This window comes from Podarcis muralis, chromosome 7 (genome assembly GCF_964188315.1).
Source record: "Podarcis muralis chromosome 7, rPodMur119.hap1.1, whole genome shotgun sequence".
In the NCBI taxonomy this organism is placed as follows: domain Eukaryota; kingdom Metazoa; phylum Chordata; class Lepidosauria; order Squamata; family Lacertidae; genus Podarcis; species Podarcis muralis.
Window position 1 is genome coordinate 4,663,218 of NC_135661.1, and position 24,882 is coordinate 4,688,099.

The 24,882-nt window shown below is 48.5% G+C and overlaps 1 protein-coding gene across 3 annotated transcripts; it reads left to right on the forward strand.

Annotated features, from left to right (window-relative positions):
• The first annotated feature begins 50 nt into the window (after positions 1-50).
• Positions 51-14,551, forward strand: POLM (DNA polymerase mu). Of its 3 annotated transcripts, none has more exons than XM_077931070.1 (12): positions 51-113; positions 1,894-2,110; positions 2,778-2,964; positions 4,822-4,920; positions 6,228-6,398; positions 7,041-7,112; positions 7,964-8,084; positions 9,363-9,495; positions 10,875-10,977; positions 11,699-11,986; positions 12,510-12,593; positions 14,176-14,551. In XM_077931070.1, the coding sequence occupies exons 2-12, from the start codon at positions 1,914-1,916 to the stop codon at positions 14,260-14,262; spliced, it is 1,542 nt and encodes a 513-aa protein (XP_077787196.1). In that variant the 5' UTR covers positions 51-113; positions 1,894-1,913; the 3' UTR covers positions 14,263-14,551. The 3 variants fall into 3 exon arrangements, with proteins under 3 accessions (XP_077787196.1, XP_077787197.1, XP_077787198.1); XM_077931071.1 differs by lacking the exon at positions 51-113 and adding an exon at positions 167-1,052 and having other exon boundaries at positions 1,911-2,110; XM_077931072.1 differs by lacking the exon at positions 51-113 and adding an exon at positions 13,601-13,658 and having other exon boundaries at positions 1,301-2,110.
• Positions 14,552-24,882: the final 10,331 nt, after the last annotated feature.

Sequence of the window (24,882 nt, forward strand, 5' to 3'; positions counted from 1 at the left end):
GGAGGGGCGGGGCCGCCGGAAGGGGGCGGGGCCAGGGCGGGTCCGCGGGCGCGCAGGAGCCGGGAAGCCAAGCTGCGCCCGCGCTGCCGCCGGACCTGGCGCCTGCTTCCGCGGTGAGTCCCCCTGGCCAGGACCCGGGACTCCCGCCGCCCCCCTTGGCCGCTCCCGGCCCGCCGAGCCCACCTTGCGCGGGTGAAGCGGGAGGGGGGAGAGCTCGTGGGGATGCGTTCGCTCGCTGGACCCGCGCATCTTTTAGAGGGGCAGCAGCAGCACCCACCGTCTGGAACAGGGCGAGGTTGGGCAGGAGCCTTTGCTGTACTTTTATCGACAGATATGTAGAATGCTGATATTATTTTAATCTGTTTTTAGCTTTTTATTGATCTTAAATTGTTTTTCAGTGTTACTGCATCCTGTGCCTGTTTTGACTGATGGTTTTATTCTTTCTGTAAGCTACTTTGAGTTTTTTCAACATACATTCAAGCAGTAGCTAAACTTTATGAAATAACTAAAAGCGAGTGAATGCAATAATTCTCCAGCTGAGCGTGGGTTCTCCTTGCCCTCCTCCCTCCATGAGGTCTTTCCAGGAACTGCCCCCTGGCCCCCATCCCCATCTTGGCTTCCTCGAGGGCCCAGGGGCCACATGCCCTGCTAGCCAACTTAGGGGCCCGGGACCCATAATAGTGGGCGGAGCAACGAATCCTGGGAGTTTCCCTTTGTACAGAAAGACCAGCCTCCTCACGGACACGCCCTTCTCCATCCCAGCCAAGAAGAGGCCTGTTGCCCTGGCCATTCAGGAACATACTCCAGCCAGACACAGACTCTGCATGAGGAGGAGTGTGTTAGGATGGGCAGAACTCAATTCCTTTGCTCAGTCTTGGATAGGACATGGCTGTGTTTTCCTTACTGCCTCTGCTCTTCATCTCTTAGTAGCAGCCCGAGACTCGGGTTTCAGTTGCAAGGAAAAGCTTCCTCTGCTTAACTATCTCCAGCAACATTCTAAGAGATAAAAAGTTTTAGCTAAGACTGCTATTCAAGATGCAAGAGAAAGGCAGGTAAAAAGCAATATACGCCTGGCATATATGAATCTTATTATTCACTGGGAACATAGGAAATGGCATTAGGTGATGTGACACTATTCGACTCCCTAGTCCAGAGTTGTCTCTTCTGACTGGCAGCCCAAAAGAGCAACGCTATACCTGCCTACTCAGAAGTAAACCCCCATTGAGTCTGATAGGTCTTACTTGTAGGAAAGAGTGTCTAGGATTGCAGCCGACTGCTCTGCCCTTTTGTACAATTTCATGGATAGGAAAGCTGTCATCCTGAGCATATCCGTTTTGCAAACTTGCACCAGCAGGAAAATTAGGATTTCTCTTGTCCTCTTGCTGGACAGCTGGGACTAAATATTGTGCAGGCAGGTGAGGGGCTTCTTTTGACATAACCGTTAGATTAAATACTATGTGGCAGGGTTTCCGTTTTTAACTACTATTTTGTTGATAGAAGGTTGGCCTGTCAAAATAATTCCTCTCCCTGCAATTTATTTATTTAATATCTATTATATCTTATTTCATAAAATTTATACACCGCCTGTTCATAAAAACCTCAGAGCTGTTTACAAAAGAAAAAACAGTAAAATCCAGAAAAATTACAACCCTACTTTAAAACAATCTGTGAACTTCCCTGAGATCTTCAAATGGGCAGAATACGAATTTAATTAAAAAAATCTAAAAAGAAAAAGAAAATATACAGATTAAAATTACCTCAACTTTCTTAGCGTCTGGATAGGCTTGTTTAAACAAGAATGATTCGAGCAGGCACTGCAAATAGGGCGGGGGAGGCCCCTGCCCTCTTTGCCCCCGTCTCTCGATCTTGACCGCTTTCTTTCTTTTGGGGAAGGGCCTTCCTTCGCTAAGCCAATGATGTCGCAGTTTCCAGTGAAGAAGAAGAAGAAGCAGCGCTTGCGCCTGCCCGGCCCGCCAGCTCCCCTGGCGCATCCTGTGCGCTTCCCCAAAGTGGTGCTGTGCCTGGTGGAGAAGAGGATGGGAGCCACGCGCAAGGCTTTCCTTACCACTCTGGCCCGCCAAAGGGGTTTCTGCGTGGAGGATGCCAACAGGTAACAAAGGAGGTGGGCCAGGCTCTCCCTCTGAAGAAGGAAGAGGAAAAAGGGGGCAGCCCATCCTGGATTTTCAGGCCACAAATTTCCTGGGCACATTTTGTTCTGCTATGGTGCAAGAGTAGCGCTCCAAAGAGCAATAACGTGGTAGCATGAAGAGGCCAAACACCTGATAAAGTGGAGTGATGTGTGAATGGCCCTTCTAGGACAGTGACATGTTGCAGGACACCCCTGCCCCCCCCCGAAGCCTACAGTCCGGCAGTGGTGGAGGAAGAGGTGCGGACTGCCCCGGGTGACATCATTGGAGGGGGTGACAAAATGATAAAAATATGGTTTTTTTAAAAAATGAGCTCACAAAACTTTTTAGTTCAGTCAACAAACGTAACAACATGCACCTGGCACTGGGCAGCACATTGCCAGGGCCAGCACTTGCCTCCCTACAGCTGAGGGGGAAGGCAGCGGAGAGGTTCCATGCAGCTTGCCCCACCCCCATGCCCCGCACCCGGCTTCAGGACACCTGCGACGCACCTGAGCGGCTAGCTACGCCGCTGCAGTCTGGAGGCGCCATCTGCTTGCTGGGCTGGGTTGACTGGGTTGGGTTTGCACAACGATGTTGCTCAGAGTCTTCTTTCCCCCTTCCTCCCCCCCTCCATGTGGTGCTTTCCAGTGACAGAGTTACCCACGTGGTGTCAGAGGGCAACTCTGGAGATGAGGTGGTTGAGTGGCTGCTGAAGAACAGGAGCCGCGGCATTGATGTCTTGGGTGGCTGCCCAGCGCTGCTGAACACCAGCTGGTTCACAGAGAGCATGAGTGCTGGGCGGCCTGCGGAGATTGAGCCTAGGCACCGTCTCCAGGTGAGGAAGGAACCTTGCAGAGCCTTGTCCTGGGTTCCAGCCAGATGCAGGTACACCATGATTGCCATTGTAAGCTTTGCAGTGGTACCTCCGGTTGCAGACTTAATTCATTCCGGAGGTCTGTTTGTAACCCAAAACTGCTTTTCACATGAGGAGCGCTTTCGCTAATGGCTCCTCCCGCTGCTGGCGCGCGACTTCCGCACGCATCCTGGGGCAAAGTTCGCAACCGGGAGCATCTACTTCCAGGTTAGCAGAGCTCGTAATCCGAAGCATACGTAAGGAGGACGGTGCGTAACGAGGCTCCACTGTATTGATTACTTACGGAAACGCCTTTCTAGGCCCCCAATGCACCTCACAACAATAAACCCGCCCTGCTCCTGTCAGTCAGATGCTGAGTGCCAGTGACTGTGAGGTCACAACAGGACTGCTGAGAAATTGGAGGTGGGGTTCTCAGCATACCTGGCAGGGTGTGTGGGGGGGTCCGAAGTATAGAGGAGTACAAATGGTATTTAGGAAAAAGTCACCTAGGAGAGCAACCCCCCCCCATCAAACCTGCCTGTGAAGACTTGAGTTTTGTTGTGTGTGCTGCAATCTCTGAGAGGCAAGACACTCCATGGGAGCCAGCGCTTCCCTGGGTTTGGTAGAGTATGAGACCCTTAATTGTAGGTTCGAGCCCCACGTTGGGCAAAAGATTCCTGCATTGTAGGGGGTTGGACTAGATGATCCTCATGGTCCCTTCCAAGTCTACAACTCTATGAATGTAGGTTGATGGAGACGGTGGTGTCCTTAGGCTACGTGCCTTTATTTACACATATACGCAACCTGAGCAAAGGATGGAGGGGTTCACAGCATGAAAACTCCAACTGATAATGCTTTTTCCCTATTGGGTTCCAGGGGAGCTCCCAGTCATAACTTTGAGTCAAGCTCAGGGCAGGCAGGCTTGCCTCTGGGTCTCCAGCATCAGCCAAAACTGAGACACCCAAAACTAACTCCCCCTGGCCTATTGTTCTCCTTTGTAGGATGACCACCCAGCCAGGTTGGGGAGGGGGGAGGGAAAATGCCTCCCCTCCGCTGGAAGCCTCTTCAGTTGTCACTATGGCAACCCATCTCTTCTTTGAGGGGCTGAGGAGGCCAGCCAAGGAACAGGTCTGGAAGGGACCCATGGATGTCATGACAGGCTAATCCCCCAAACCCATAGTGATAGGGCTGGCTGATGGCAACCCTGATCAGGAGCTCTCTCTACTGCAACATTTCATTGTGAGTCCCGCAGAGGAACAAGCTCAGGCAAGGCCCTGCATTCTTTAACACTTGCTCTTAACGGCGTTTGTCTAGAATAGCTATGTGGTGGTTTTTTTTTGGGGGGGGGTGATCTGTAAGTTAAACAGGGAGGTAGATAAAGTCTGCCCAGCCCCATTCCCAGAGTGGTTTAACAATCAATCCCTCTTTCCAGGGAAACTCGTGACAACTCTTGGCACCCTTAACCACGGCTCTCAGAATTATTTGGGGGAAGCCATGGTTGTTTAAGGCAGTATTATAGCACTTTAAATGAATGTGGCCTAGGAGTGGCTTGAGTACTGTCATTTTTTGTGCAGTTAGTAATTCCTTACCAGAAAAACAGGGTGAAGGGTGCCTCTCTAATGCAATTTCTCTGTTTCTCTCTCCGGAAACACAGTTTCCCAATCCCCCCCCCCCCAGTTTCTTTCTCGTGCTCTGTTGTGACACTACTAGAGTGTGACTAAGAGAAAGCGTTTGGGGAACTGACACTTATACAGAAGGAGGATGTAAAGTTTAAAAACTATTTTTAGTTACTGACTCTGAGCCCTTCAATGCAGGGGAGCTAAATGTTCTGTCTTTCAGGTGGCTGCCCATGCAGAGACGCTGGAGGCCAGGTGCCAGGTGCCAGTTTATGCTTGCCAGCGCCGAACTCTGCTGGCGCACAGGAACCAGACACTCACGGTAATAATCTGTTTCTGGGGACAGGAATAGTTTGGGCATCCCCTTGGAGTGATTGAGCAGAGAACAAGGCTGCAGGGACAGAGAGTGTCTCTGTCACACTCGTGGCATATTATTTAATACTTACAAAAATTATTGCAGATAAATGCAGAAGCAGGAAACCAGAGGCACATGGAGAACATTTTGAGCCCATTGGAGTGGATGAACAATAAGGGATGGCAGAAAAGCAGCTCCACCTAAACATGGCAAATCATAATATGGGAGAAGCTCTGGATTTCTCCCTTGCTTACCCAGCTCAAACACTGAGGAGGCCACATGGTGCAACCTCACTAAATTGCATAGCTCAGGTATTGAGGACACCCCCAGGATAGAAATAATGCTTCCACCGCTTTACCAGCCTTGACGAGCAGCCTGACAGCCACAAAACAGGTGAAGAGTTTCCTAGGCAAACAGCAAATCTTGCATCTACCTCCCCCGCTGCCTGTTTTTAAATCACCTTTAATTTTTTTCCAATGCTTCTGCTTATTGTGTGTGTTGCTGATTTGTTTATGTATTTTTTAAAAAACTTGTCTTGAAGTGGCATGTGTCTTAAAAAGGGAGTAATAGTAATAATTTTATTATTTGTACCCTGCTCATCTGACTAGCTTGCCCCAGCCACTCTGGGCAGCTTCCAACATAATATAAAAACACAACAGAACATCACACATTACAAACTTCCCTTTCCAGGGCTGCCTTCAGATGTCTTCTAAAGGTTGAGTAGTTCTTTATCTCCTTGATATCTGATGGGAGGGCATTCCATGGGGAGGGTGCCCCTACCGAGAAGGCCCTCTGCCTGGTCCCCTGTAACCTCACTTCTTGAAATGAGGGAACAGCCAGAAGACCCTCGGAGCTGGACCTCAGTGTCCATGCTGAATGATGGGGGTGGAGATGCCCCTTCAGGTATACTGGGCCGAGGGTATCAATTCTGTTCAGAAATAAGTGGTCGGGAAAGGTTCAGGTGCTAAACCTTTTGCATGTCAGGCTGTTGTTGGGGGCACAGGAATGGTAAAGATGGCAACCCTAAGTCAGAGTATCGCTGTGTTCAAAGCTAGCAGGTCAGGGCAAACCCGTCTGCTCTGTCCTTCTCCCTGATGTGCTGGCTTTACCCATGCGGGGAGAGTCTGCCTTGATGAATATGCGGCTGCATTCAGAAGCATGATACTTTGCATATGCAGTTGGTGAGATGGTCAGATCCTCTTTTGAGTGTTTGAACTTGCTTTTGCCAGGGAGCCCCCTTTGAGAATGATCCTTAATTGCCTTTCCCTTGACAGGAAGTTCTGCAAACGATGGCAGAGGAGGCACACTTTTGTGGCAGCGAAGCCCGCAGCCTGGCCTTCTCCAGGGCTGCCTCTGTCCTCAAGTCCTTACCCTGGACAGTCAGAAGAGTGCAGGAGCTGCGCTCCCTTCCCTGCCTAGGAGAGCACTCCAGGAGAATCATCCAGGTGATGGCGCTCTCTGAATCTTCCTCTCTTTCCTCCACAGCCTTGGCTTCTCTCTTCTGCCACGCTCTACATGCCACCAGAAGGTTTCCTTGCTGACTTTGCACCCAGAAGGAAATGTGACCTTCAGGCTGATAAAACCTCTCCACTTCTACTCTGCCCCTGTTCCCTAAAGGAATGCAGACCTCCCGGAGTGGCAGGGAAGGTTATCCCAGCCCTGACGGAGCTGAAATAGTGTCTGTTCTGATGCCCTTGTACACCTCCAGGAAGCACCGTTGTTTAGCCTGCTACAGCAACTAGTTTTTGCCATTACCAGGAGACAGGTCTTTGGATAATCTTTTTCCTAGACACAATACTGGTATATTTCACCTTGAGTTGCAGCTGGTAGTTCATTATTCTTTGAATAATGTCTCTTCTGATGTCTTGAGCAGAAAGAGCTCCATCTTTCCCATCAACTCCTGCCCAATCCCAATCTCCTTCTTTTAACCGGAAGTGTCTGGAGTGGAACCTTCCACACGCCAACCTGGGCGCTGCAAGTGAGCCCTGCTCTCTTCCAGAGTGTCAGAGCTCCGTGCATCTTTTAGCAGTTCTGTGGATGGGGACCGTCATGGCTGAGACGGCTTTGCCTTTGTCTCCCCTGACCAGGAGGTGCTGGAAGACGGCGCGTCTGCGGAGGTGGAGCGAGTCAAGCATTCTGAGAGATACCAGGCAATGAAGGTGCGATGGCTGTTACTGAATGGCTTTTGGCCTGGTGTGGGTAACCTGTGGCCCACCAGAGGATGTTGGCCTAGAGCTCCTGCCAGCCAGTATGGCCCTGTGGTTAGGGATGATGGGATTTGTAGTCCACCGACATCTGGGAGGCCACAGGTTAGCAATCACTGGCCTAGTGGTTATGGGTGGGTATTGGGGAACATGCAGTGGCCCTTGGGCACATATTCTGTGCCCCTGGATCAGGGCTTTGTCTGTCTCAGTTATGTGAGAGTGGAGAGGAAATGTTCCCTGTGCTGTTGTGCTCAGGTCCTGCTTTTGGGATTTCCATAGACATTTGGTTGGCCACTGTGAGAACAGGATGTTAGGCTAGCTGGCCTTGGGCCTGATCCTGCAGGCTCTTCACAAATCAAATCAAATCTTTATTGTCGTAGTCAGTGGCCAGCATTAACAAAGCAAGTTGTTCCTGAAAAACCTCAGTCACTGATGAACCCATCTAGACCATCTAAAAACATTTAAATCAATCCTCACAGTTATTAATGACATGGTTGCCATAACCAGTATCAGCCATCAAGTGCCTCGGTAAACGGGAATATTTTTAAATTTCTGAAAGATAGCAATGAGGGAGATACAGCAGGGTGCGCATTGCACAAACATGGAGCCACCACTGAGAAGGCCCTGTCACAAGTCGGCGTCGGTCAGGTAGCAGCCAGAGGAGGTGCTACCACAATGCAAGTCTCTTTGTACATGGCAGGGCAATGCTAAGGCACATCCTTAGGCCTTTGCCCTGTGCATTGAACGGAATAGATGCCCTTGAATTTGCTCCAGAATCCTTCCATCAACAAACTTTCACTCGGCAGGTTTTCACAAAGATCTTTGGGGTTGGGGTGAAGACGGCCAGCCGGTGGTATCAGGAAGGACTGAGGACGCTGGCCGACCTGCAGGCACATCGAGCAAAGCTGAGCAAGGAACAGGAAGTTGGTAAGTATCCATGCAGTAAGAAGAGGGACTTGGGGGTTAAAGCGGGGTAAGGGTAAAAGGAGCAAGAGAACAACGTGGACTGATACTATGGTGGCCGGGGGCGGGGGGCAGGAGGCTGTCTCTGTCTATGTCCTTGGCATGTTAGCTTGGCATGTGTTCATTCAGAGGTCTGCCCTGTCCCATCCCATTTCTCATCAATTTCATGTTGTTGGCATGTATATAAAAATATATCTACACACATGTTGCTTTCCTCATCGTATCAGCAATTTCATTTTAAAACCCATGAAATTATGCATTATTTTTGTACACATTTTGCCCTAAAGTATTCATAGTTTGAATATTTTAACATATAATAAGCACTCTAACAAAAAGATCCACATTATTTATATATGCATTTTTGACCCAGGCTTTAGAAACTGGCTTTGTGGTTTAATAGCTATAGTTGCTTTTTCTATTTTCATTTATTTTATTTTATTTTTAGAAAAAGGTAGCTGGAGCTGATCCTGTTCCACTTTAGATGCCAAACATATATTATCAGTGAATCATAAGTTTTCACAGAAAATTGAAATTACTGAAAAGTGGTATAATAACTTGTCAATTTTTAAACAATTAAATCTCTTTGGGTTGTAGCCAACTAAATTTTACTCTGAGTAGGTCCATTGAAATGAATAGACTGAAGTTAGTTGCAATAATTAATTTCAGTGGGTCTCCTGGGTATGCCTAGCATTGCATACCAGTTGTTATTTCACAAAATAACACTCATCTAGTGTTTGTTAATTAGCAAAAGTATCAAACCAGAAGAAAAAATATATATTTTATTATTGTAAGATTAATTTGCCATTATTTGAGCTGTCAGATGCCTAGCTCTAGTTCTGGCTTGAGTACCTTGTGGAGAGTCACAGGTGTGCCTGCCTTGCGGCTGCCTTGGACCCTTTGCCCAGCCCTGGCGTGGGCTCTGGCCTCCAGGGCCGAAGCAAGAAGCTGCAAGAGCCCAGAACACCATGCCTCATACCATGTCAGAGTCTGATCCCTTGGTCTATCTAGCTCAGTATTGCCTGCGCTGACTGGCGGTGACTCCAAGAGGTTCTGAGAGGACCTTCCCTGCCCTCCCTGGGATGTTCTGCATGCAGGGCAGCAGCTCTGCCATTGGCTTGTGCTCCTTTCCTTATCTGTAGTGGATGGACAGAAATCTGCTGCCTTCCTGTCTCCTTGCTTCTTCGTCCTCAAGTGCTGAGGGGCTCCTGAACACACCTGGTGGTGGGTTTCTTTTCCCCGCAGGGCTCCTTCATTATGACGACCTCAACACCCCAGTGGAGCGCTCTGACGCAGAGGCCATTAGCCAGGTGGTGCGAGACGCAGTGGGGCAGTGCTTGCCTGGGGCTTCTGTGACGTTGGCTGGTGGCTTTAGAAGGTGATGATGGGCTCTTGACAAACATGCTGGAAATCCTGTGCCAAGAATGTGCCAAGCTTGATTCATCTCATTCCCAGGAGGCAGTTCCTCCTGCAGTACTCATAAGTCACTTTCAGAATCTGCTTATAAATGCCACATTGCGGGGAACTCTGGAAATTGCCCAGTAAAGCAGGATAGGGATCTATCGCAGATATTTCAAGCATGCTCTCAAAATGATGGTCCTTCCTGGGCATCTTGAGAGAGGCCAGGACTGGTTGTCTGCAGCGTAGATATGCCTTGCCTTTGCTTCTGATGAGGAACAATTCAGGAAATGATGTTTGCAGTGGGCCAGGGGAGACTGGCACAAAGTACAACTGTCACATTCCGATGAAGAAAGGAACACAGGCGTAAGTCCTCCTCTGCCATTCTTCCTTGGAGGCCAGCAGGTAGATGGGGTGTGCAGAAAGAGGAAGATGTGCAATCACATTTTATTCAGTTGAGCATTTATTTAACCCAGCAAAGCAGACCTGCTTTTGTTCTCACACTGGCTGCCTTTGCATGTCCTAAATAATAGTTCAGTGTGATGTTGATGCACCTCAGGAAGCCTTCCATTTCCACGCTGCCTCCTGCTTCCCACACGTCCAGGAGGAGGCAATCAGGAGCTTCTGCCTTTCCTCCACCACAGCTGGCGATTTAGTCACACTTCAGGGTCCAGCTAGACAACTTGACAGCGATTTATTTTAAACAAGCCAGACCTGCTAACTTTGGGTGGTATTCCTATAAGTTTACTCAGAATAAACTCACTTAAATTCATGACCGTGACTAAGCTAGGTCTATTAGTTCAAATGGGTCTACTGTGAGCAAAACATACTTGAATGACAGCCCATGGTTTGAAGTTGACCTGTGTTGTTGGACTACAACTCCCATCATCCCTGACCATCCCTGATCCTGCTAGCTAGGAATAATAGGAGTTGTAGTCCAACAACAGCTGGAGACTGAAGTTTGAGAAACACTGGCACAGTGAGCCTATGGTTAAACAAAAGCCGAAGCCTCCATATCCCTCCAAGCCGCCCAGGAGCAGAAGAGTGAGCAAAGAGGATCCCAGCGCTCCTTCCCATGGCATCAAGCTGTGTCTTAGGATGACATGTAACCACATCCATTAAATGAGCAAAGATTTGCCACATGGCAATGAGCAGACCAGGCTAGTTCTGACTTGGATTAAGTCTAGGCTTAGATGATGCGCACAGCAAGAAAATGAACTGGAGTCATTGTCCAGAGCTGGACTGTACGGAACAAGAGAGCACAGCCTGTTTTGCAGGGGCTTCCTCTCGTGAGAGAGGCGGCTTCCTTCTGCCTGCCTTCCTGTGACTCAGTGATTCCTGCCATGTCTTCCCTTACAGAGGGAAACAAACCGGCCATGATGTTGACTTGCTTCTCACACACCCTACGGAAGGCCAAGAAGTGGGACTACTGAAGAAAGTCATCAGCTGGCTGGATAAGCAGGTTGGAGCAGAGTTGGGTAGCCCAGGGGGGAATATGGTGGGGAATCATAAGGATTACTGGGAAACTGGTACATGGAACATTTCAGACACTCTCAAAGCAGAGGTAGCACAGTGACCCTCTAGATCACAACTCCCATCATCCCAAACCATTGGCCATGCTGGCTGGGAGCTGGTGTCTGACAGCATCTGGAGGGTCGCAGCTTCTCCCATGCCTGTCCTAAAGCCTTGATATTGGCAATTCCCAAACTGTATGGGAGGCTGCGTGGGAGTGGGGAAATTAAGGGATTGACGGCTGCTGTGAGCGCTAAGTGCCCACCTACAGAAGAGCCGGCCCCTTGCATCTCTGCAGGTTCTGTTGCTCCAGCATTCCCTTATTCCTATCAGCTTCCACACTGTGGGTGGAGTGGGTGGGCGATTCTGTTGTGCATTGCCAACCCAGGAGGCAGCTTGTTGCATTTCTGCAGGAGTCATTGTTCTGAGCATGACCATGTGTCTCCAGATCAGAAGCTTCAGCAGGAGCATAGAATCCCAGAACTGTAGAGTTGGGAGGGACCCCCTGGAATGCGTAGGGTGTGGGGTCTTCTGCAACACAAAAGCCTATTTCTGCACCTTTTCTAGGTGCAAGTGAGATACATCCCTCGGCCATCAGGTGTTCAGAAAACCCTTGGCCCTATAAATGCTGAGTGGTGTGACTTTTGCATTCTGCTGCCCTGTCTTTCCAGGGCTTCTTGCTCTATCACAGCAGCCGGAGAAACACCTTCCAGGCTCTTGAAGACCCGGAGCTGTGGAGCAGCAGCAGTGCAAGTGCAATGGACCATTTTGAACGATGTCTCTCCATTTTCCGCCTTCGCCTTCCTGGGGGTGTTCAGATCGGTGCCGGGGCTCAGAAGCCTGGTGGTGCAGTGACAGGTTCTGGAGTGTCCAGTTTCTGGAAAGCTGTGAGGGTGGACTTGGTTGTGACTCCCTTCAGTCAGTTTCCATTTGCTTTGCTTGGCTGGACAGGCTCAAAGGTGAGCTCAACAGGTATCTTGCCTGGGATTGGAGTTTTCCGTCATGGATCCTGGTTCTGTATTTCAATTTGCATCTTCCTTTCTTTTTCAAAACTTGGAAGGCCATAACACACCGTAAAGAATCCTTGCAGCAGTTAGTAAATGTCTCAGGCCAGCACTAGGAACTGCATTGGAATCACCACCTCCTGCTTTAGGGAGCCATTTCTTAGCATTTTATACAAGGCATTTATACCCCACTGTTTAGCCAAAAAGGCTCCTAGATACGTAACATTTCTCCCTAATTCTGGGTAATCCACTTGCCACTGGTTGCAAGAGATCTAGTAGAATTGCATGCTCTCCACATAAAGCAGATGTGAATTAAAAGGAGGTGAGAACAGTTAATCTTTCAGAGACCCTGCAGACACACTTTGGGTGGGTATGTGCTTCAGGTTTAAGAGCCTTTAGAGAATGAATGGAATTCTCATGCAAGCCGACTGCCTTAGCAACCCATCTCCTTTCTTCTCTCCCCTTGGCTACGTCCCAGAATTTTGAGCGCGACCTGAGGCGCTACTCCAAGCACGAGAAGAAGATGGCTCTCAACAATCATGCCCTTTATCACCTGGAGCAGGTACACGGCTTTTGACAGAGGAGCATCAAAGAAGGAAGGGTCTTTCCACCTGGGTTGCCTGTGGCTTTGTGCCTGGTTTATCCTTATAGAACTGGGGAGGGGGGCATTTGGGGCTCTTTTATAGAACAGGGGTCTTCTGTTTGTGGCCCTTCCTCATGGGCCAACATCAGCAGGTGGGTGGGGCAACCTGTCTGTCAAATCACATGATGCCACATGATTGACAGGCTTGTGCAGGGATTGCCAAAGTGGTGGGGAGGGCCAAAGAAAGGAGCAGAGGCAGTGGATCTTGTGCTTTGCCTTGACTTGCAAAACACCCCTCTGATTTCTCCCCCAACCCTTATGCTGGCAGGGAGGGAGGGAAGGGAGCGAGGAAGGGCCTTTGGCAAGGGGACTCCTTGTGCTTTGCTGATGCTTGCAGAAGACACCTTTCTTTCTGCTTGCCTTTCCGTCCCCAGTAGGGAAGTGGTGCATGCAGCCAAACTGAGCAGGATGTAGCCCCTGCTAAATCGTTTTGGCTGCAAGTGCCTGTTTCTGCAGCAAAGGCAGAATTGAAACCCTTCCTTCCTTCCCATGGTATCAGCTGGTGGGACAGTGAGCGGGGATTGTGGAAAATTACCCCTCCCCATTTTTCAGGAGTCAGTCCTGATGAAAAATCTGTACCTGCTGCCCTGCAGGAAATCTTTGGGAGAAGAAAAGGCTGAGGAGCGAACCCTGCACAGATCTGGAGTGGAGTCCCTAAGAGGGTTGGGTGGCGCCTTGGACGCCTCCTTCCGGCTGGTGCCAAAGGTTTTGCTCTGCTTTCCTTTGGATGGCATCAGAGAGGCGGGGGGGGGGGGGGACGACGGGTCTTGCTGGCTGGGCAGCCCAGGACCTCCAGACATACTGCCCAGGCTTGCACCCTGCAGAGGTCACTTCAGTGCAGCTTGACTTCACCCCTGGAGGCACACTCCATTGTCTCTTGAGACAACACTGGCATTGCTGCAGAAGTTTCCATTTGTTTTTTCCAGGCCTTTTCAACAGCTTGTGAAATGTCCCCAGCTGGGCTGGTTGCCCTCTGCCTCCAAGGTCGGTGGCAGCAACGCTTCTGGAAACCACTAGAGGGCGGCAGGCTCTTGTGCTCAGGTCCTGCTTGTGGGGTTCAGACAAGCACCTGGTTGGCCCTGTGAGAAGAGAGTGCTGGACTAGGTGGGCCCCTGGCCTGATCCAGGAAGGCACTTCTTACACACTTAGACAAGGCGAGGGGTGGAGAAGACTCTCTGGCTGTTGGGCTCCTGGGCTGCCGCATCCTAGTCCTTTACCATTAAACGTCCGAAGTAGAAGCATTGCCCTTTCTTACAGTTCCTGAGACAGGAGTGACACAAATTCTGCAAAACAAGGATGTTTGCATGCAACCTCTCTTTAAGATGCATAATTTGTGCAGCTTACAAAGTTTGGTGCAAAATTTTTGTGGTGGTTTTGTTTTTTTCAGAATGGAGTCTGCAGAGCTCTACTTAATGGGCGTAGGGAGAAGGTAGGATGTGGAGGAAATCATTTCAGCCTCTGGTTAATTTGTTTATGTGTGTGTCTTTTAAACCCCCTTCAGAAAACATTTTTGACCGCTGCCTCTGAAGAAGAGATTTTCCAGCATTTAGACTTGGAGTATGTACCCCCAGAAGAGAGAAACTCCTGATTTCTGCCATGCAAATCACCTACGGAAATCACCCACGGAAATCACTGGCCCATCCAAGTGAAATGGGAACACATTCCAGCTCCTCTGAATTGCCTAGCACTCTTGCTGTTGGAACAGGAGAACCTCTTGCCTTTTTACACTGATTTCAGAAATAGGCCTGTTGGATCAGAAACCTCTGTGTGTGTGTGTGTATGTGTGTGTGTGCGCGTGCGCGTGCGCACGTACGCCTGGGTGTCCTATTCTTTGTTCATGGATTTTAAGGAAATAAACAAGCACTTTTTTCTGTGTCTGTGCTGCCTCAGTTTCTGTCTTGAATTTTTCTTAGCACAGCAAATGGTGGAGGTAGCCTGTGTGTTTGCATGGTTCCTGTCACAGTTTGACTGCTTTGCAAATCTGCCCACAGGCCCAAAGGTGGGCCTTGCAAGTACAAGGGGATGCCTCATATTTTGCTTCTGTATTGGGGACTGGCAGGCAGGCAGGCAGGCATTCCCAGTGGGGCACAGTGCAGGGTTCCTGTGCTGGTTGCAGTGGGAGTGGAACAGGCCAGGCTCCCCTCGTTTGAGAGGCAGGTGCATGTTTGAAGGGAAGTGGGACTGGGTCTGTCCAGCCATTAGGCAGCAGGTGCTGGAGTAGCTGTGGGGTCCTGGAGGATAGAGCTGTGTGTGCCCCCCAAGTATCAGCAGCCAAGGGCAAGTCAGTAATAAGACACCTGGTGTCAGTGAAGTTAACTATTTCAGGAAACCAAAAGAGTGCAGGCCTAGTGATCCCAGCAACTCTTCCCAGTAGGTCTTGCCCCAATGAGGCCGTTGTGAGGACTGAAGGTCCCACCTTCCCACAGTTCCCCAAATTCCCTCTTCCTCTGGGTCCTTCCCCAGCAACCTGAGGCTCCTTCACCTGTCTCTTCATTTTGCTTCATGTTCTGGGAGACCAGGGGGAAGAGAGCTGCTTGCAGCAGGAGGGGGAGACCAGCTGGCTACTTGATCTCTGCCTCTTGACTTGATCCTCTGCAGCCTCTGGACTGCTCTCTGCCACAGCCTCTTCCTGCTCACTAAACCCAGTTGCCTTTTCCCTCTGACCACTCATTGGTGTCCCACCCCCAACCCCCTGGCTCTGAGTCTTCTTCCCCTGGGGGTTCCCCACCTGCTGCCTCCCACCTGCATCCAGCCAGTTCTGCGTAAGCTTGCTGCTTCTGCTGCTGCCGCCGCCCTTGTGGGTGATGCTCTCCTGCCACCAGTCTTCAATGAGATGCAACTGCCAGGCTGATCAGATTTTGGGCAAGGCAGGGTAGGGAACCCATTTTATCGTCCTGCTCAGGCAGCAAAATGTCTTGAGCCATCCCTGAAGGAGAAGTGTCTTCCTGAGCATTGTTTCTCAGAGCTGTTAAGAACCTTGAATGATAATAATAAACCACTTGCCCTCTTATCCTGGAGAGCAACTGCTCCACTGGAGCTGACTAACGTTTGGTCTGCTCCTGTTGCTTTTCACTGGAATTTTTTTTGCTGTGATACATCTGGAGGATAAGGCTCTGCATGCGCTCTGACACCACTGCTGGAGGCAACATGCCTTCTGAATGCAACTTGCTATGGGTCACAATCAAGGAGAGGGCTCGTGCACTTGGTCCTGCTTGTGGACCTCTCAGAGGCGGTGGGTGGCCCCTGGGAGAACATGATGCTGGACCAGATGAACTTTGTGGCTGATCCAGCAAGGTGCATGCTTCAATGTAAACTGATTCTGCCCCTGAACATGTTTCTGAAGTCCCCCACCCCACACCTAAAAGAAGAGTTGGGATAGAGAGGTTACAAATATCACACCACCACCTTCTCTCTGACTGCGGCAGTTGCTGACCACCAACCCCGTGGTGGAAACAGGTCAAGCAGGTTGGACTTGGCATGGTTGGGCGCTGCTCTCGGGTGAGCCCACCTGCCTCCTTCCCTGTTCCAGTTAGCTCAAGATCTGCATGGTTGCGTGACTCCCCCACCCCAGTGGCACGGCTTCCGTGAGGGGGACCAGAGTCTTTGCTCCGTGCCCAGCTCTCCCCACCGCTAGGGACTCTGCCCAGTCAGATCCAATAAGCGTTCACCACTCTCCTGCTGCACGGACTTTGAGGGGGGTCTTGCATATTTCATGGTGGTTCTTGCTGTGACCCTGGACCCACGACTCCTTGCCATAATCTGCTACCCTCCTCCCAAATGGATTATTTATGGCAGTGTACCCTCAACTTAATGGGGAAGCAACGGGTTTTCCGCTCCAATGCTTGGGTGGATGAACAAGGGCTTTTACTTCCCAATCTCCCACTCCTCCTGACTGCAAAATGTGCTCCAGGAGATCAGGCAGAGTTCAACTTCCTTCCTTGAAAGGTGGGTTACCTATGTAGGTGGATGGAAGTCTGGTTGGGTCGCAATTTTTAAGCAGTGTTTTTCCTGTTGGAGTCACCAGTGGGACATCATCTGGGCATAACATCTGTTTGCAACAAAGGGTCATAAAACATTTTTTGCCATGTGAAATATGTGACTTTGGTCACGGTCCTTTTGTCCTCCTCTCTAGGGCTTTGTATACACAAGCATTTTTGGCAGGAGTTCTAACCCTGGCAGTTAGTGCACTTTGCCACCTTGAAGCATCCTCTCCCAGTCTTCTCCAGTGCGGTGCTCTCTAGTTGTTTTGGACGACAACTCCCATCGGCCCCAGTCAGCATGATCACATAGTGCTGGGGCGCATGGCTGATGGCGCCAGGCTGGTTAAAGCAGAGGTTCATCTAGGTGTTCAGAAAATCCAGAATGAAAATGCACAGAGGGGGCTGGGCTGGGGTGCTGGATCCACTCCCTCGTGAGCAGGAGGACAACTCTTTGCCGGGGGAGCCTGCCTTGGCAAGTCCTGCTTTCCCTTTGTCCCTTAAGGTTAAGTCCCTTCCCTCTTTGACAGGGAGGTTAAGAGAACAAATTGCCCCCCCCATCCCTGCTTGCTTTGCCACTTAGATCAGAGGTGTGGAACATTTTTCAGCCAAAGGGCCGCACTCCCTCATGGAGAGCCTTCCAGGGGCCAATGGTGGGCAGGGCCAGGAGTCGAAAGTGGTGGAGAAAAAGGTGGGATGCTCACCATAGGCTACCTTTCAGCTGCCCAAAAGGCATACACAGCGCTCCATCGTTCATTCTGGCAAGTGAGGGGCATTGGAACCGTTCAAGCACACTGATGGGAGGGCGTGGGACAGGACTAGTGAGGTGCATGGCCATGGGGCAGCGCCAGCTCCCAAGCCCTACAGTGTGACATTTTGCCCTGCAATGGGTGAGCAACAGAAAGCAATGCTGCTGTTTGGATCTGATGCTATGAAAGAGAGAGAGAGAGAGAGAGAGAGAGAGAGAGAGAGAGAGAGAGAGAGAGTTGCATCAAGCGTGTTAAACCTGTTGCTCAAAATTACCTGTTCAGACCAAAATGGGAAAGGATGCCTTCTTAAGCAGAATTTACCTAGCTCTGAATCCAGTCTCATAGCTCAAAGCAATAGGAAGTTAATCAATGCTAGAAGCAGATTCCCCTTCATGGACCACTGCCTTGCCGTGGCGAAGGGGCTTGAATAACTCAGAGAAGCTATGAACTACGCCGAGCAGGGCACACAAGATGAACAGGTCATAGTGGAGAGTTTTGACCAAATGTGATCCACCTGGAGGAGGAACTGGCAAGCCACTCCAGTATCCCTGCCAAGAAAACTCCATGGACAAAGACAACAGGCATATAAAAGTTATGACGCTGGAAGATGAGCCCCTCAGGTCGGAAGGCGTCCAACATGCTACTGGGGAAGAGCGGAGGACAAGTACAAGTAGATCCAGAGCTGATGAAGTGGCTGGGCCAAAGCCGAAAAGACGCTCAGTTGCAGATATGCCTGGAAACGAAAGGAAAGTCCAATGCTGTAAAGAAAAATATTGCATAGGAACCTGGAATGTAAGAACCATGAACCTGGGTAAGTTGGATGTGGTCAAAAATGAGATGGCAAGAATAAATATTGACATCCTGGGCATCAGTGAACTAAAATGGACGGGAATGGGCGAATTCAGTTCGGATGACCATCATATCTACTACTGTGGGCAAGAATCCCGTAAAAGAAATGGAGTGGCCCTCATAGTCAACAAAAGAGTGGCAAAAGCTGTACTGGGATTCAATCTCAAAAATGATAGAATGATCTTGATACGAATCCAAGGCAGACCTTTTAACATCACAGTAATCCAAGTTTATGCACCAACTACTGGTGCTGAAGAAACTGAAATTGACCAATTCTATGAAGACTTACAACACCTTATAGAAATGACACCAAAGAAGGATGTTCTTCTCGTTATAGGGGATTGGAATGCTAAAGTAGGGAATCAAGAGATAAAAGGAACAACTGGCAAGTTTGGCCTTGGAGTTCAAAATGAAGCAGGGCAAAGGCTAATAGAGTTCTGCCAAGAGAACAAGCTGGTCATCACAAACACTCTTTTCCAACAACACACGAGACGACTCTACACATGGACATCACCAGATGGGCAGCATCAAAATCAGATTGAATATATTCTCTGCAGCCAAAGATGGAGAAGCTTTATACAGTCAGCAAAAACAAGACCTGGAGCTGACTGTGGCTCAGATCATCAGCTTCTTATAGTAAAATTCAAGCTTAAACTGAAGAAAGTAGGAAAAACCACTGGGCCGGTAAGATACAATCTAAGTCAAATCCCTTATGAATACACAGTGGAAGTGAGGAACAGGTTTAAGGATTTAGATTTGGTGGACAGAGTGCCTGAAGAACTATGGACGGAGGCTCGTAACATTATACAGGAGGCAGCAACGAAAACCATCCCAATGAAAAGGAAATGCAAGAAAGCAAAGTGGCTGTCCAACGAGGCCTTACAAATAGCGGGGGAGAGAAGGCAAGCAAAATGCGAGGGAGATAGTGAAAGATACAGGAAATTGAATGCAGATTTCCAAAAAATAGTAAGGAGATACAAAAGACCTTCTTAAATGAGCAATGCAAAGAAATAGAGGAAAACAACAGAATGGGAAGAACCAGAGATCTGTTCAAGAAAATCGGAAATATGAAAGGAACATTTCGTACAAAGATTACCATAATAAAGGACAAAAGTGGTAAGGACCTAACAGAAGCAGAAGACATCAAGAAGAGGTGGCAAGAATACACAGAGGAATTATACCAGAAAGATATGGATGTCTCGTACACCCCAGGTAGTGTGGTTGCTGACCTTGAGCCAGACATCCTGGAGAGTGAAGTCAAATGGGCCTTAGAAAGCACTGCTAATAACAAGGCCAGTGGAAGTGATGATATTCCAGCTGAACTATTTAAAATTTTAAACAATGATGCTGTTAAGGTGCTATACTCAATATGCCAGCAAGTTTGGAAAACTCAGCAGTGGTCAGAGGATTGGAGAAGATCAGTCTACATCCCAATCCCAAAGAAGGGCAGTGCCAAAGAATGCTCCAACTACCGCACAATTGCACTCATTTCACACGCTAGCAAGGTTATGCTTAAAATTCTACAAGGAAGGCTTAAGCAGTATGTGGACGGAGAACTCCCAGAAGTGCAAGCTGGATTTAGAAGAGGCATAGGAACCAGAGACCAAATTGCAAACATGCGCTGGATTATGGAGAAAGCTAGAGAGTTCCAGAAAGACATCTACTTCTGCTTCATTGACTATGCAAAAGCCTTTGACTGTGTCGACCACAGCAAACTATGGCAAGTTCTTAAAGAAATGGGAGTGCCTGATCACCTCATCTGTCTTCTGAGAAATCTCTATGTGGGACAAGAAGCTACAGTTAGAATGGGATATGGAACAACTGATTGGTTCAAAATTGGGAAAGGAGTACAACAAGCCTGTATATTGTCTCCCTGCTTATTTAACTTATATGCAGAATACATCATGCGAAAGGCTGGGCTGGATGAATCCCTAGCCGGAATTAAGATTGCTGGAAGAAATATCAACAACCTCAGATATGCAGATGGCACAACCTTGATGGCAGAAAGTGAGGAGGAATTAAAGAACCTTTTAATGAGGGTGAAAGAAGAGAGCACAAAATATGGTCTGAAGCTCAACATCAAAAAACGAAGATCATGGCCACTGGTCCCATCACCTCCTGGCAAATAGAAGGGGAAGAAATGGAGGCAGTGAGAGATTTTACTTTCTTGGGCTCCATGATCACTGCAGATGGTGACAGCAGCCATGAAATTAAAAGACGCCTGCTTCTTGGGAGAAAAGCAATGACAAACCCAGACAGCATCTTGAAAAGCAGAGACATCACCTTGCCAACAAAGGTCCGTATAGTTAAAGCCATGGTTTTCCCAGTAGTGATGTATGGAAGTGAGAGCTGGACCATAAAGAAGGCTGATCGCCAAAGAATTGATGCTTTTGAATTATGGTGCTGGAGGAGACTCTTGAGAGTCCCATGGACTGCAAGAAGATCAAACCTATCCATTCTTAAGGAAATCAGCCCTGAGTGCTCACTAGAAGGATAGATCCTGAAGCTGGGCTCCAGTACTTTGGCCACCTCATGAGAAGAGAAGACTCCTTGGAAAAGACCCTGATGTTGGGAAAGATTGAGGGCACAAGAAGAAGGGGATGACAGAGGACAAGATGGTTGGACAGTGTTCTCAAAGCTACCAACATGAGTTTGACCAAACTGCGGGATGCAGTGGAAGACAGGACAGCCTGGTGTGCTCTGGTCCTTGGGGTCACGAAGAGTTGGACACGACTAAACGACTAAACAACAACAACAAAAGAAGCAGATTAATGACAAATCTTACCACCACAGTCCAAATTGCAAAAAGTCCCTCCAGGGACAAAGCACTTTTGGTAGTTCCACCGCCCACAGAAGCTTCGGGAGTTGGTGACCCAGGAAAGGGCCTTCTCTATGGTGGCACCTAAGCTGCCGAATTTGGTCTGGACAGAGGTGTGCCTGGAACCTTCTCTGTACACCTTTTGGTGAATGCTGAAGATGCACCCTCTGCCCTGCATATGAGATGTGTATTTCTAGAGAAAACGCACCCCCTTCTAGTGACTGTAATTTCACTAAGCTGTTTTTAATGTATTTGTTGTGACTTGCCCAGGGACCTTATGGTGAAGGGGGGCCAATAATAATAATAATAATAATAATAATAATAATAATAATAATAATAGACTTCCCCTCAACCTGCTATGTACATATTACCTTTAAAGCACATTGAGAGCACCCTGTCTTCTTCTTAAACATTTCTAGGCACTATAGTTTACCCGTCACGGAGCTACAATTGCCAGCAACCCTAAACATAATTTTCTGAGGGGGCGAGGAAGATGTGCTTTGAATGTGCTTCAAGGGTCTAGTGTGTGGGCTGCCCTCCCCACTTTGGGAACCGACACGAACAGGAGTGAGGCAGGCAATTAAGTTCAGCACCGTTTGTGCCTTACAGAATCTGCTGCCACCAGAGCCGGCCCTACCGTGAGGAGGAGTGAGCATCAGCCTCAGGCAGCAAACGCTGGGGGGCAAGCGGGCGTGGAGAATGGACAGGGCTGTGGGTGCCATGACCTGCACTCCCTAAACTAGCCTGCTGCCCTCAGGTGCAGGAGAGGCTGGCTGCCCCAATGCCAGAGGAGAAGGAGCAGTTGGCTGCCCTTGGTCTCAGCTTTAGAACCTGTTATGGAGGAAGAGACAATCTTGTCCTTTGCCTTGAGCCAGTCCTGGTTGCCACAAGATGTGGCAATGGGTGCTAACAGAGAAGGCTTTAAACGGGAGTTATAGAAGTCCTCCAGGAAGTTGTCTATTTACTATGGTGATGAAATCTGATCTTCACATTTAGAGGCACTGAAGCTCTGGGCACTATTTGCTGAAAAGCAGGCAAACTGCAAGAAACGGCTCTTGCATCTGTGACCTCTTTGTGACAGACCTGGGGGCGTCTGGCTTGCCTGCTGCTGCCAAAAGGAAGATGCTGGACTAAGTGGATGTTTGATGAGCTGCAGTTTTAAGAACTTGAGCTTGAGTTTGTTTCTTCCTCCTCTTCCTTTCTCATCATGTGCCAGGTCTTTATAGGCCATGTGCCTGTGCTCAGGCACTGTCTTTATACCAATTTTTGTAAACTGCGCCAAAAGCCTTTTTGACTAAAGGGTATTAAATGCCATAAATAAATAAGATCCCAGATCCAACAGAGCTCCCAGAGAGAAGGAGAGCAATATTCTATTTTGTCTGCACTTTAATGAGAAGATCTATACATTTGCACTTCTTGAACCAATATTCAATCCAATATACAGCTATCCTTCAAACTTCACACTTCTCTGAATTTTTGCAGTACAGTTCTCCAACCACGGTGTACAAACTTGCATATATGACTGAAAATAACATACAGTGGTACCTCGGGTTAAGAGCTTAATTCGTTCCAGAGGTCTGTTCTTAACCTGAAACTGTTCTTAACCTGAGACACCACTTTAGCTAATGGGGCCTCCCACTGCTGCCGCACTGCTGCTGTGCAATTTCTGTTCTCATCCTGAAGCAAAGTTCTTAACCCGAGGTAATATTTCTGAGTTAGTGGAGTCTGTAACCTGAAGCGTCTGTAACCTGAGGTACCACTGTATAGAAATGCACATTAGAAAAAATTGCTTGCAAAAGAATGAGTGCATTAATCAAAACTGCATTCTAAAACATGTTTAGTTGCATAGATTTGCACTAAAATACTGAAGAATATATATATATGTTTAACCATAAATTGCTGCAGAAATGTGGAGAACTGAATTTAATATTGAAAACAGAAGAAACTGAGGGGCCCAGAAATTACCAGATTTGCCCATCCCTACCTAGGAAGAACTGGACCCCTGGAACGGCACATTAAGGAATGCTGAGCGGAGACTAGAGGAAAGGAGCAGAACCTTCTCCTCATAGACTTGTGCAGAGGGGGCAAAAGGTTCATGGAATTACCCAGATTATGTCACGATTGTAACACGCTGATTTGTAAAACCTTCCTTAATTATTTAATGCCCTTCTGGTGAAATGGCAACCACCTCTGGGAGGGTGAGGGGGAGGTCAGTGGATTATGAACTGTGGTTGAACCCGTTCCTGTCATCTGCGTGCTGCATCGCTCAGGACAGTTTGGCGCCTAAGGCAGACAATCCAGCTGACAAGGGCAACAATCCAGACCCATGGTGTGCGAGTGCAGTAGGCCAGGCCTGGCAAAAGGGGTGGCCCTCCAGGTGTTGTTGGGCTCCAGCAGCCAGGTGTGATGGGAGTTGTAGTCCAACAACTGCTGGAGAACAACAGGTTCCCCTCCCCTGCTGGACAAACAAACATACACCTGCTCCCCTTTGCCAATCTATCCATGATTCTGAACAGTGAAAACACAGGAGCAAGCAGCTGCTCGCCATATCAGGATTCCTGCATTGCAGGGGGTTGGACTAGATGACCCTTGGGGTCCCTTCCAACTCTACAATTCTATGGGTCCTCAACTGGTGGGCCAGGAGGCCCCACTGGACAGCAGCTACCAGGCCGCTGACTAGTTTGGAAAAACTCCTCCTAACAACAGAGGGAGGGACACAGTAGAGAGATGGTATCAAACCACAAATCCCCGCACCACAATTAAAAATTACTGGGAACATGACATAGGATTTGAAATAAACCCTACCCAATGGTCAAAATGTGGTCTAAACTACCACTTAAATCCATCTGAAGCAAAAAAAGAGAACTTCCTATGAAACCTATCTACTGTACAGATGGTACCTAACACCAAGGAAATTGTCACTAATACACTCAGAAACCTCATCCAAATGCTGGAGAGACTGCACCTCCATAGGCACATACTTCCACATGTGGTGGGAATGCCCCAAAGTACAATCCTTTTGGATAGCAGTGCTGCAGGAAACCCCCAAAGTAACAAAACAGGTAATAGAAGTAACTCCAGAATTAGCCTTATTAAATACCTTCCAAGATAACAATGCAAATGCACATGACAAAGAACTCATAAATCATTTATTCTCAGCAGCAAAAAAACATCGTAACTAGACACCGGGAGGACCTATGAGGAGTGAACATAAACCACTGGTACCAAAATGTATGGGAAACTGACGGTTAAATCAGCTATGATTAAATGGGCACAAGATGTTGGACATAACATTATGATGGCTGACGGGGAGCAGTTGTGGACCACAGGTATGAAATTTACGGCATGTAATGCCTTAAGAGAGAATATTATGAAAATGATTTACAGGTGGTACATGACACCAGTCAAGCTTGCAAAAATTTATCATTTGCCCGATAATAAATGTTGGAAATATAAAGAAAATGAAGGTACATTCTTTCACCTTTGGTGGACATGCCCAAAGATTAAGGCTTTATGGGAGATGATCTATAACGAAATGAAAAAGGTATTTAAATATACCTTCCTGAAGAAACCAGAGGCCTTTCTCCTGGGCATGGTTGGCCAATTGGTGCCAAGGAAAGATAGGATTTTCTTTATGTACGCTACAACAGCAGCAAGAATACTTATCGCAAAGTATTGGAAGACACAAGATCTACCCACCCTGGAAGAATGGCAGATGAAGGTGATGGACTACATGGAACTGGCAGAAATGACCAGCAGAATCCGAGACCAGGGAGAAGAGTCGGTGGAAGAAGATTGGAAGAAATTTAAAGACT

What these genes read in the sequence shown, in the direction of transcription:
- POLM (XM_077931070.1), top strand. Translation starts at nt 1,914, where the DNA reads ATGATGTCGCAGTTTCCAGTGAAGAAGAAGAAGAAGCAGCGCTTGCGC. An exon ending in ACTCCAGGAGAATCATCCAG is followed by an intron (nt 6,399 to 7,040) that starts GTGATGGCGCTC and finishes TCCCCTGACCAG; the next exon opens with GAGGTGCTGGAAGACGGCGC. An exon ending in TCAGCTGGCTGGATAAGCAG is followed by an intron (nt 10,978 to 11,698) that starts GTTGGAGCAGAG and finishes CTGTCTTTCCAG; the next exon opens with GGCTTCTTGCTCTATCACAG.